The sequence below is a fragment of the Podarcis muralis genome, chromosome 11, assembly GCF_964188315.1.
Source record: "Podarcis muralis chromosome 11, rPodMur119.hap1.1, whole genome shotgun sequence".
Taxonomy (NCBI): Eukaryota; Metazoa; Chordata; class Lepidosauria; order Squamata; family Lacertidae; genus Podarcis; species Podarcis muralis.
In genome coordinates this window covers 49,393,928-49,407,160 of record NC_135665.1, presented here as the reverse complement: position 1 = coordinate 49,407,160, position 13,233 = coordinate 49,393,928, and the positions used below count along the sequence as shown (strand labels likewise).

General features: G+C 37.1%; 1 protein-coding gene across 3 annotated transcripts in view; it reads left to right on the top strand.

Moving 5' to 3' along the window:
• Window positions 1-13,233, top strand: part of NIPBL (NIPBL cohesin loading factor) — a 121,923-nt gene that overhangs the window by 49,250 nt on the left and 59,440 nt on the right. For all 3 annotated transcript variants that reach the window (XM_028748762.2, XM_028748759.2, XM_028748760.2), the window contains exons 2-7: window positions 4,716-4,859; window positions 5,759-5,924; window positions 7,328-7,458; window positions 8,456-8,555; window positions 9,946-10,097; window positions 12,009-12,160. In XM_028748762.2, coding sequence (XP_028604595.2) covers window positions 4,796-4,859; window positions 5,759-5,924; window positions 7,328-7,458; window positions 8,456-8,555; window positions 9,946-10,097; window positions 12,009-12,160 — 765 coding nt within the window. In that variant the 5' untranslated portion in view covers window positions 4,716-4,795. The remainder of the gene's footprint in view (window positions 1-4,715; window positions 4,860-5,758; window positions 5,925-7,327; window positions 7,459-8,455; window positions 8,556-9,945; window positions 10,098-12,008; window positions 12,161-13,233) is intronic.

Sequence of the window (13,233 nt, the reverse complement as noted above, 5' to 3'; positions counted from 1 at the left end):
GGCGGCTTACAACATTTAAAAACATCAGTTGTAGAATAAACAATAGTAAAAATGATACTTAAAATACACCACAGTATATCTAAAACCAGCAATTTGAACTGACAGCAGCCCAGACATCAACATTGTCTGCACCTTAGTTTCCAAATGCATAAAGCCTTTACTGTAGAAGTAAATTGATGCATCCTTGCCTGAACAGAAGCAGGAGCCAAGCCACATTGATCTTATCCGTTGATCTTATCCGAAGAGGAAACTTTGTTTGCTGATCAGAATCTCCATACCACAGGAAGAGTCTAATAAACATGGCTTTAAGGCACACACCTTGCCTCTTGCTAGGCAGAGTAGAGACCCTGATAATCGTGCTTAGCCTGATACCCGTGCTGCATCTCTATTCTGCCTAGCAAGAGGCATGGGTGTGTGCCTTAAAGCCACATGGATCTTTTGGGGGGGGAAAGCGGGGAAGCTGGGTCTCTACTCTGCCTAGCAAGAGAAGGGAAACTTATTATTAATGCTGGTCTGTCTCTACCAAGAGGCATGAGATTTGTGCCTTGCGGATTGTGCATGCAAAAAGCAGCTTTTACTGCAAAGAGGCAGCAGGGGCTTATGCTGCTTAGAGGTAGCAAGGGCTTATGCCTTGCAGATCTGGCAGGAAAGGGCCATTTACTTTTCAGTAAAGGCTTTACTTTGCTGTAAAGTGCTGCTTCCTGCCTGCCAGGTCTGCAAGGCCAGCTGGGCAGTGCATTCTCGATACAGGGTGAAAAAATATGAAAACTTTATCACAGTCTGGAGTTCATACCTGTAAGGAACAAAGTATGGATATATTGCTCACCTCTAGTTATGATGCCACTGTACATCTTTGTGGCACAGTTAAGAGACGATATCAGATAACGGGTTGGTATATAGTGGAAAAGGTGATCTAGCAAATATCCTAAGCCCAGTGTTAGAAAAGAATACAAAGATGAAAAATGGATGAACTGCAGCTAAAATATCATGTTCATTTTTCACATGGTCTAGTCCTTCCCCGCCCACCCCCCTAATATTTTTAAGAGGGTCTCTTCTCCAGACTTCAGAGAGTAGCTGGAAGTGGGGAGGCAGAAAAAGCTCCTCCTTTCCACTTTGCAGTTTTAAATTGAAATCTTAGGCGCTGTGCTGCACCCAGAGCTTAGAAACTGCTCATGGTAATGAAATTCCCTGTTGCAAAATGCACCTAAAACAATGGGAATTTCAAATACTGCCTAGGCCCTAAGTTCCATAGGGCTTTGTAAGTCACCTCAGGCACCTTGAACCTGGATTTGTAGCTAACTGGTAGCCAGTGCAGTTTCTGTAGTACTGGTGTTATGTTTGTGACTAGACACCTGCCTTGCCACAGTGTTCTCCACCACTTACAACTTTTTGAACCAAATCAAAAGACTGCCCCACATAAAACACCTTGGAATAATCTAGTCATAAAGTAACCAATGGAAGAACCACTGTAGCTAAGAAACAGAAACAGTTACAGATGGAGTACTAACCGGAGGTGGTAAAAAGGCACTTCTCACAATGGAAGTAACTTGTGCCTCCATGGACGATTCTGGATGTAAACCAGTGCTAGATTTATAGATGACACAATAGTTGCATATTTATTACTGAGGAAAATTATGTATGAATAGCATAGACATCTTGTTTTTACCTGATGGAAAAACACTGTTCTGCTCTGTTGCTGCAGAACTTCTATAAAGTTCTGGGCATTCCGTATCAAAGTAAGGGATTTTGCTTAGGACCCTCATTTGGGTAGAGGGAAAGCAAAAGCAAACAATTTATTTTACAATTCTATCCCTGATCTCTCAGAAAATAATATTTGAAATACAGAACAGGGATCTGGATTGCATAATGCCAAAGTTTTGGACAATGCTCTTAACTAGTATAAAAGTTATATTCAATTGCAAATCAATATGCATCAACTGTTATAGCAAACAATTGGAATGTGTGTTTGTTCAGGAACTTGTATTATATGGTGGGGGGGCGGGGCGGGGGGACATACTTGATTTATACCAAATATTATTTGATGTACTTTTATGATATTCACTGATTTTAAATATTTTGATCTATTCACTTTTGAGTTTTTGTACTGAGAGCAGTTGCTTATACCTCTTTAAGATGACTGCTAGTGCTGCCTCTCATGCCATGTTTGCTAACAGTTTTGTCTTATTTCACCTGTTGCATTCAGAATTTCACACAAGTATTACAAGAATTGCTGTACAGTAACTTTGATCTGAGACTATAGTATAGTATGCGCCCTCTTGTGGACAAATCTATATTTATACTTAGACACGTGCATGTGTAAGGATTACTTTTGAATGATATAATTAAATGGAAGCCCTTTTCCTATAACTTGTTTTATGAAAAGAAGATGACTTAATTTCTGTCTTATACGGATCAAAATAGATCAAAATAACCATAGAGAATCAGCTGTATCAATAAAGCTGCTTATTTTCTTACATCTTTAAAAATATTTTCCTCAATCTTCAAATTTATTTCTTCTTCTTAAAGATACACAGTTCTAGCTGCAGAAGGTATACTATGATAATGAAGGGCATATGGAAATCTGCTTTAATACTGTCTGCTCTGATGACTGGCAAGGTTCTCCAGCAGAGGTCTTTCCCATTACATGCAACTTAATCATGTAACTGGAGATTGAATTAGGAACCTTCTGCGTGCCAAACCTTTGCTCTGCTACTGAACTACAGCCTTTTTCTTAACCCTCAGATGTCTCTAGCACAGTTATATTTGTTATAATGTAAATTCAAAGCCTACCAGCAACTGGACAAAAATCAGAGCAAAATAAGCTGTCATTTTTCATCATATAACTGATTCTTATGTATGTTATACTTTTGTTTGGATTTGTAATTGCCTTGTTCATTTTTTGGTAACAGCCCTTAAAGCTGCCAGTTGTAATTAGTATTCTGAATTAGGAATTTATGTAGCAATGAGATGAATATGGTCCATGCCAAGTAAGTCTTGAATAGTAAGGTGAAACCCAGCATTGAGATGGAATATAACTGGAATATAATTAGTACATTTTTCAGTACATTTTAATCTTTTACAACAAAATACCTTTATGTTGGTTGATTACTGTGTAAAATTACAGTAATGATTGGTCTGGCATCATCATTGGAGACAGCAAACACTGACCTTAGGGGGAGGGGGTAGAAGGATTTGAGAAATCTAAGGCACCCTACTTTGTCCTATCAAAACTTTGTTCTTAAACTGGTGGGCTGGGACCCACTCCTGGGTCATGGCATGATCTAAGGTGGGTCACAAGAGCAGCACTACCACTTTATAAATATATTTGGGGGGGGGGATAAAGAACTGGACCACCAAATGCATGTTTGGGTTAAAGGTTGGTCCTGCATCTAAAAATTTGAAAATTACGGTGTTAAAAGAACAAGAGTTTTAGTAGGCTGAAATATAACCAGAGGATACTTTTGTTCTTAATTGCATTTCATCATAGCATAATCCTTTTCATTTTTTTAAAAAACAATTTTCATTTCGAATGGGTGTTGAAATGTGGTAGTCATCTGAACTGTATGAAACTGAACGTGACTTGTCTAGATGAACATTCTCTAATTAGCCCCCATCCTGAAATTACGCTATATTTGTTCTGTAAGTTGTCTGCAGAAAGTTAATCTAAACAGTTTCTGTTATAACACCATCGTCCTGATCTAGCTAAGATCTTCAGCTGTTAAAAATTATAGATAAATGCAGCATATACAGTTCCCCAATCTGATCTGTCTTCCCTTTGCTACTCAGTAACTGGCCTGTGTGATGTATGGTGTATGTATTTTTGTGCTTTATTGTTTATTAACTTCTAAATAGCAGTAGATCACTATCTCCCTGTAAGTTCCACAGCGATGATTGTGCAAAAATTGCCTTTTGATATTCTATAAGACATTCTGCAGATGCGTGGAGATTAGTGAAACTAGCTAGGCATTAACTATAGATGTAAAAGCAAATGCTCTTATTTCCAGTCTTTCACTTATTTCGATTTGTCATGTGCTCTGTATGGCTAAGAAACTTCATAGTATTGTGTTTTGTTAAATGGTCAGAATGTAGAATTAAAACTTGCTTGACATTAAAGGCTTATTTCACACTATGTATAGATAAACCCAGGTCTGTGACCAAGTGTATCTACATCAGGGAGCCACTCATTACTCCCTGACCCAAGTGATTTCCAGTACTTTTTTAAGAGTCACATTTACACTTCAGATGTGCAATTAACTCACTTTATCTGCACATTAAAGAAAACAAATGTGTGAAAGGAAACTTTTTTACCTTGCTGATTTATAGTAATGGTTCATCAAGAAGTAACTGCTTTCACATGTTAATTATTTAATCTAGAGGATCACTAGAGGCATGTGATTAGATTTTTCTAATTTCCCAACTGTGCAGGTAAATGCACAAAACTGAATAACCTACACAGATTTTAATTGGCCACATGTTGTTGGGGTTTTTTTTTTTGGGGGGGGGGTTGATTGGTGACTTTACAAACTGCTTACATGTAATGTCTATCTAGAAAATCATGGCAGTTGTTTTCCTTGTGTTGATGAAATCAATAGATTCTTTACTTCTTTTTACTATAGTTGCTGTAAGAATAATAAAGCTGAGTAAAATTAGTTTTTTTCATACTTGGGAACTTCTTAGTGGTTCTTTGCAAAACAAGTATTTCTTTCTCATTCCAGTGCTTGGGAGATGGGAAGTAATGATAGCTGGCCTCCGAACTAAGATCTGTGTGTAGGCACTACCATCCCAACATTTCAGGATGAATGGGGATATGCCTCATGTTCCCATCACTACTCTTGCAGGGATTGCTAGTCTCACAGACCGTAAGTATCTCTCTTGAGTTTTGTTGCAATTCATTAATTAACCCATTTGGGGAGCAAAATTTTGAACTGCACATTTAGTTTAGTTGGGTTTAGTTGGGTTTAGTTTTCGTTAAACTCTCTCGGCCCTTTGGCATTTTATGGGTTTCTCTTTATGTGTCAGTGGCTAAAAGTTGGAGGGATATTGGGCAGATGACCATAGGGCCTTTGTGGAATCTGGTTCCTACTAAAGAATGCTTTATTCATAATTTAATAAAAACTTTGAGATTGAAACCTGCATAGTGAAATGCAGCTTCTACACTATAATCTCTATACTGCCTACCTTCCTCTTGGGTAGAAGGATGGCATTAAAGGTTCCTTTGTTCTGGTTTGAAATGAAAGCTGCAGCACCTTACTAGGCTCCCTTTGTGGGTGGGTGATCACCTGCACACTCCTAAACTCTTCATGTGGGAAGATAGTAGGGATTAGGAAATGCCTTGTTTAGAGCATTGTTGATTTAGCTTTTGTGAAGTGAAATTGACAGGACATATAAAACAAAATATATTCCAGGGATATATGTACTGAAGTAAGGAGAGTGCCTAAACATCCCCCAAATTCATTTTTGAAGGTCTATGCAACAGGGCACTGGTGCAGGTGGAACTGATAGTTTGACTGGTATGCATGATGCTTAATAGTGAAACTAGTTTTGAAATTAATGCATCTAGTCCAGCTATGGCATGGGTTTTGGCACTGGCAAAATACTGATTGTCACTAATGATGTAGTAGGCACTGTAACTGAGCACATTCCCAATCACAATCTGCACAATGCTCAAATTAGCAATGGAAGGTGGGGAGAAATGCTTTCTAAAACATTTATGTATTGGTGGAATAATGCAAAAATTTTTACACCCTTTTCAAAATAGTTTTGAACCAGCTTCCTCTTCCATCACCTTTACCTGCTACAACTACAAAAAGCTTGCTCTTTAATGGACGAATTGCAGAAGAGGTGAACTGCCTTTTGGCCTGTAGAGATGAAAATTTGGTTTCGCAGCTTGTGCACAGCCTCAACCAGGTTTCAACAGATCATATGTACGTATTAAAAGTCATTTCACAAATTAATGTCAAAAAGTTTCAGTATAAACTATAGTAGAGGCAGGTTATAGATATTACTGTGTTGTTCTGTCCTAATAAAATGCAAGATTCTGTAGTTATTGAACATGGCTGTATATTTTTCAGCAACAGATGGCCACTTATCTATTATTGCGCTGGATTAGATGCCAGCAATAAACTTCAGATTTGGTGCTGTAGAGAAACTAATTTCAAAGAAGGTGGTTTGAATGGATTTTAAACTTAAGAATTATTTTAGAGAACAGGGAACTTAATCAGTGGCCTTGTACTGACAAGATGAACATCTCACCAGGGTCTACACCCAATTATAATTTATTTGGAGAGATGCGGGAGAGGGCTGGATAAAAATGTACGTATTAGTTCTGAACAATTCTTAAGATTTCATAGAGAAAAAATTCTACTTAGGAAAGAGTTCTGGTCTGGGGAAAAGTGGCCCTAACATGAACTCCTAATGAATGTGTGGCTTATTGACCTGATGAAAATAGAGTGAAGACAATATATTAAGTGTTTAAGCAAAGTAATCTTATGGGCAGTAGATAGAACAGTAGTGTAGGTGAGCTTAAGTATCCCGTCCGTTGACCTGCTTTTGGCATGTGAAAGCTGTATTTAATTTAGAGATGTATAATCCATATTTTTTTAAAGCTTGCTGGCACAGTGTGTTCCCATGACACTGAGCTGGGCCTAATCATAACAACTTGATCAAAAGTCCTGTAGGCATTTTTCATAGCTTCTCAAATAAAATAGATAAGATCTGGTGCTCAGTTCTAAAGACAGCCAAGATGGTTGCTCTGACGCCAATTATTGACAGGCAAAATTGAGACAGGCGAAGTGTCTTTCTAATCAGAAACACAGTTGCCAGTATCGAGCCCAAAAGAACAATATAAAGTTTAAAATTTAGCTTCAGAATAAATTGGACAGAGGAATTGGTCAGACAAAACAAGATAATAGATAGCTACACAAAACTGGTTGTGTAGAGAAATTTGAGTATATTCCATCCATAATTTACAGGATAGCTTACACAAAGATTGAGAGTGACTCTTCAGGATTGCAGTATTATTCATTGATACATCACATTAACCACGATGAGCAAAGGATTATTTATTTTTGACAATTTACATACTGCTTAATTACAATTGTCTCTTAGTGGTGTACAAGTAACTCAATACAATGAACTCAGTGATTCTGGTTGTAACTGTCCAGAGTGCTGCCCATGTACTCTGACATAGAAACATGAGTTGCAACAGTTCCCATTGGAAAGAAAAAAGGATATGTGTTAATGATCTTGTACAAATTGTCAGTTTAGTAACTTCCTGTATTTTTGAAAAAAATCTCATCAGTCCCTGTTTGTTTATCTCCAATGCCAGAGAACTGAAAGATAACCTTGGCAGCGATGATCCAGAAGGAGATATACCAGTCTTGCTGCAGGCTGTCCTGGCAAGGAATCCTAATGTTTTCAGGGAGAAAAGCATGCAAAACAGATACGGGGTACAAAGTGGTGAGAGTTTTTATTCATTTTATTATTTCTAAGCAAGATAAGATGCAGCTGTGTTACTTTTCATTGTGATACCCTAAACTGATTGTGGATACAATTCAGATTCTTATAGTTGGTTTTCTGTTATTATATGAAAATGTGCTGTGATTCAGATGAATTAGACACAAGAGCATTCACTTTCAAACAAGTGCATCTGTTCCTAGGGGAGTTACTTTTTTATGTTCTTCTGCAGTGCCTAGCATACCACTGGATCTAAGTAAATGTTAAGTAGTACAGCCACTTGAGGTTTATCCCGAGCCAAGTGTTTCAAGGTAGCAACCCAGTCAGATGGTCAGGGTGCTAATAATAATAATAATAATAACAACAACAACAATAATAATAATGTGATTATTATTAGCATAGTATCTGGCAAACTTTTGCTTTGGCCATTGCTCCATTTCCTTTGGAAGTACTGAGGAAATGAAAAGATGAAGCAAATTGGCAGCTCTAAACTTGCCCATACATTAGTAAGTTCAAATTATGGAGTGGATTTGAAACTATGCACATTATGATTTTGTGTATTGTCTGAATTGAACTATTCTTTTCTGACCTGTAGAATAAAGGGGTGGTATAGTATATTACTTTTTCTTCTATACCTTCAGCAGTAATCCAGTATTTCATGTGTGCTACATTAAGATAAGCACCTGTAACTGCTCTGAAAAATTGCAGAAAGCTGTAGAGCTATGTATGCCACTGAGAATGGATTTTGAGATGCTGGCCAAGTGTGTGTGTGTGTGTGTGTGTGTGTGTGTGAGAGAGAGAGAGAGAGAGAGAGATGTTGCTCAGATACCATTTTCATATGCACAAATGTGTTTGATGCTTGTAATACTTTATCTAGATAATAGCTATAGTTGAAGATATTTTGTATTAGTTATGACAACTGGAAAACAAAGCATTGGATTAAATATACAAGTAGATACTTTGATGTGACTTCTAAAGCTTTTTTTGTTTTTGTTTTAAGGAATGATGATGCCGCAGTACAAACTGTCTCAGAATTCCATGCATGGTAGTCCTGCATCTTCCAATTATCAGCAAACCACTATCTCTCATAGCCCTTCCAGGTAAATGAAGTTTGTAACATAGGATTATAATTTTTTAAGCCTGTATATAAAACCTATTTAATATTTTGAGTAAGGACTACTGTTTTTCTAAATACTGAAGTGAGGCACTTTGAACCCCAGACAAAACGCATAACTAGATGAACCATAAAAAGATGGCATACAGTATGATGCAAGGCTGTAGGGGTAGGATTCAGTAGAGTGTGCATCCAGAATTCAGATTTTCAACACTGACTCCCCAACCTCTCAGAACTGTCTCAGTTACACCTGAAGTAATCCTCCCCCCCAGCAACCGGCCTTATTGGCAGTTCTCATGTCAACCTTTCCCTTAACAATTGATGCAATATGAGGGTTTAAGCAGCAGTTCACAAGATTATTGCAGGGATGTACATACAGAGAAATTCTGATAGAATCTACGAAATTGCAATTGATTCTCTGTTAAGAAATGTCTGTGAAATAGTAATTTGGACAGCAAAAATTAAAATGAACTTATGAAATACACAAGGACTGTTCTCCAAATATTTGGCAATAAAAGGAATTATTTGATATTTAATGCAAGGTGTGTTGACTTACTAAGGTCTTGGTTTTATGCAAACAATGCACTTAAAATGCCAGGAAAACTTTTTAGTGCCTTCAGTTATAATTTGAGAAGTTATTAGGAAACACATAGTATAATCAGTTAGAAAAGGTTGCTAGGATATACATGGACAAGGAAAGTAGTTAAGCACAGTTTATGACATGGGTTTTGAGATTTTCTGTAAGCAGCTTTTACTCAACAGCGGTGCTCACGATTTTATAGTGCTTGCACTTCTTTTTCCAATTTTCATTTGCTTGTGCAAATAAAAGGAGGAAATTTCTTAATCTTTATAAATTCATTAGTCAGACTTGTTTTTCTAAAATTTTATACAGGGTTCATTACAGATCTTAATGAATAATATATAATGATCTTTAAACAAATCAATTTTAGATTCTCACAGTCTGATCCCCTTGCTCTATCTAAATTATTGGAGGCATATTTGACAAACCAGTCTGCCAGTAGAAGCTCCACAAGGACTTTCACTAGTGCATCAGGACTCCTCCCCTCCCCCATTGACTCTTGGGGTGTGGGGTGGAAGAGCTCTCCAGACCATGTCAGGGGAGGAGACCGTGGACCATTCCTCCCTGGGATAATACTGGTCTTTCCTTAAGAATTTCCTCCTCTGGGAGATCTATATGGCCCTTCCATGAGTTGAAGAAGCTTTCTGCTCATGGAAGAGCACCTGTGGATACAATCCATTAATTACTAGTAATTGTATTATCTGTTTATTGTATTGTATAGCATCTGTGAAATTATTTAAGGAAAATCATGTTTAGATTGATGTTCATATATGCTTTGTTTGGATTTTATTTGCAGTCGATTTGTGCCACCACAAACAAGCTCTGGTAATAGATTTATGGCACCACAAAACAGCCCTGTGCCTAGTCCATATGCTCCTCAAAGCCCTGCAGGATATTTGCCATATTCACACCCACCAAGTTACACGCCTCACCCGCAGATACAGCAAGGTATTTATTTTCTCTATGTCTTTGGAATATATATATGTACAGAGTTGGTTTTTGTTGCTGTATCACATTCTGATACACTATTCAATCTAAGTACTTCTCCATATATCAGAAATTCATACCTTACAACTGGTGAGCATATGGATAATGAAGAAAATATTCAAATGTGCTGCTGGTGACTGATTCTGCTTCTAAGAATTAATCTTGAGCATTAAAACTCTTTTTAGGTTGTACTCTAAAACAAATTACCAACACAGACAATAAGATGGAATAATTGCTCCCATTTTTATTTCATAGAATGTATTACGCGTACACAAATTATTCTCTTTAAAATAGAGAGTTATAGTTAGTTAATTTTTCTCTAAATCTTTATTTCCACCTATTTGATAACACAACTTGCAGTTACAGTGGTACCTCGGGTTACATACGCTTCAGGTTACATACGCTTCAGGTTACAGACTCCACTAACCCAGAAATAGTACCTCGGGTTAAGAACTTTGCTTCAGGATGAGAACAGAAATCGTGCTCCGGCGGCATGGCAGCAGCAGGAGGCCCCATTAGCTAAAGTGGTGCTTCAGGTTAAGAACAGTTTCAGATTAAGAACAGAGCTCCGGAACGAATTAAGTACTTAACCTGAGGTACCACTGTATAAACTACAGTAAATGGAAAACTTTAATCTTCAGAATAATTAATTTTATAACTATGAGCCAAAGCTTAAAGCTTGAAGACACAAATTAGTTATGTCAGACCTTTATTTTAACAGTGTTACTATTAACAGAATTGTAAGTAAAACAACAACAATTTTAATTACAATTCTGTAACTTTATATTATTATATTAATTATATTATTATATAATTATTATTATACCCTGTGTTTCTGGGGGGCTTCTGACACATATAAAAACATAGTAAAACAAAAGCTGGTGCAACGAAAGTATAGGCTGCAAACAGGTGATTTTTAAAAAAAATAATATTCAAAACAATTCCAATACAAATTTGTACTTTATATGCTGTCCCTGATCATATGTTGCACACAAACATTAAAGTGTACATGTCAGCAATGGATGCAAGATTTTAAATGTGCATGGAATGTTGTCATGCACTTCAGTTATATGGTGAAATAACAAAGAACAGAGTTCCAGTTTGGGTGAAGATAGAAAATGTGTTTGCTACAAAAATAGGAAAGTGGCTTAAACAGTTATATGTGTATGAGAGGGTAAGGGATGGAAGTGGGGAAAAGCTCACATTTTCCATTTAATGAGTGGGGAGCAGTGCTTGTGATCCAGAATGCAGTGGAGGCCTAAGTGCAGTGGAGAAACTCAAAATAGAGTTGCTTTGGGTCAAAGAAGGGTAGAATGAATGGCAAGGTCAGGGAAACAGAGAAGACAGCAAAAGGGAAAGGTAGAAATGCTAATAATTACCTCTCCAAAGCAGGGAAATAGCGTAGGAATGGACTTCCTGGGATTCACTGTGACTCAAGAGTTAAGGGTTGGGGTTCTTTTTCAAAGTTTTTGAAGCAGTGAAATACAATATATTGTATTGTCATACACTCTTGAGTTTCTTGACATCAAGAGGATGCCGAGGATGACTGCAAGGCAGAACACCTTAGTAACCATTAAGCAGATGGAATTGACATACAGAAAAAAAGCCACAACTCTCCCATGTGTCACAGGTGCATTGGAGTCAAAGTCTGTGTAGAGCTTAGGCAAAATTTAGTTTAGGAACCATGTTCATCTAGTCAATCTTAGAATATGTGGAGTACTAGTTCTCAAAATCTGATCTCTGAAATATGTTTTTAGTTAAAGAAAACATAGAAACCACACTGATTAAATATAAATATAAAATCGGTTATTGAAAAATTATGCTAGAAAATATTTAAACGTATGCATTCACTCTTATCTTCTCTTATTTCAGCTTCAGTATCCAGTCCCATTGGGATGAGGAATATACATGAAAATAAAGTTACAAGTCAGTTGTCAGGCAATTCAGCTAATCACCATGCTGATAATTCTAGACATGGCTCAAGTGAAGACTACCTGCAAATGGTGCACAGAATAAGCAGTGAAGTATGTAACAAATCATTTTAATGTTTTATAAACCTTAAGGCACTGTTCCCTGAAAATAAATAAATAAATAAATAAATAATAAATAAGTGTGTGTGTGTGTGTGTGTGTGTGTGTGTGTGTGTGTGTCTGTCATCTAGTGTGTGCGTGTGTGTGTGTGTGTGTGTGTGTTAGGTACCAAAACTTTAGCACAACTTCAGACTTTGTCTCCAGTCTGATTTTATAAATTAGTTCACTGAAAATGATAGAGAGCAGTAGAAACATTGCCTTTGGGTGTTTTTGTTTAATACTGTACTTGAATGACAAATATTTTATGGTAAAACATTCCTGTATTACTTTTGGTCAAGTAACCTACAAAATGAGATTAGTATTGCTGATCGATGGTTTTTAAAGGAATACTTAAGCTTGTGTGATAACTTGTTGAATTCTTAGTTCCTCACACTTCCTGGTATGTTTCACATATTTTGAAAGCTTTTTTGGGTGCAGGGAGGGCATGATGCAATGTGAAACTGTTTTCAGGTTCTCAGGGAAATAGCTCCACATTGCATTTACTTTGAGAATGCATCACTGTAGCCCTAAACTGTTGATGGTGAGTCAGAGCTGTTTCATTACCCTGGATGTGAGAGAAATAGAGTATCCCTCCTCGTCCTCTTGTAGTACTAGTTTTCCTCCCCTACTTCCTCCAAGCTCTTAAAAAAAGCTGGAGAAAGAGATGGAGGAGTGTTTTCTTCTCAATTGAGATTAAGTTTGCTAAGAAATGTTTTTCTCTTTAGCCTATGATTTGAACCACAAAATTTAGTAATGCTTTGTTCATAATTCTTAACTTTAATAGCTCGATTGTACTACTATATGATGAATGCTTTTATTTTCATATACAGTGGTACCTTGGGTTACAAACACCTTGGGTTACAAACACTTTAGGTTACAGACTCCGCTAACCCGGAAGTAATACCTTGGGTTAAGAACTTTACTTCAGGATGAGAACAGAAATCGCATGCCAGTGGCATGGCAGCAGTGGGAGGCCCCATTAGCTAAAGTGGTACCTCAGGTTAAGAACGGTTTCAGGTTAAGAACAG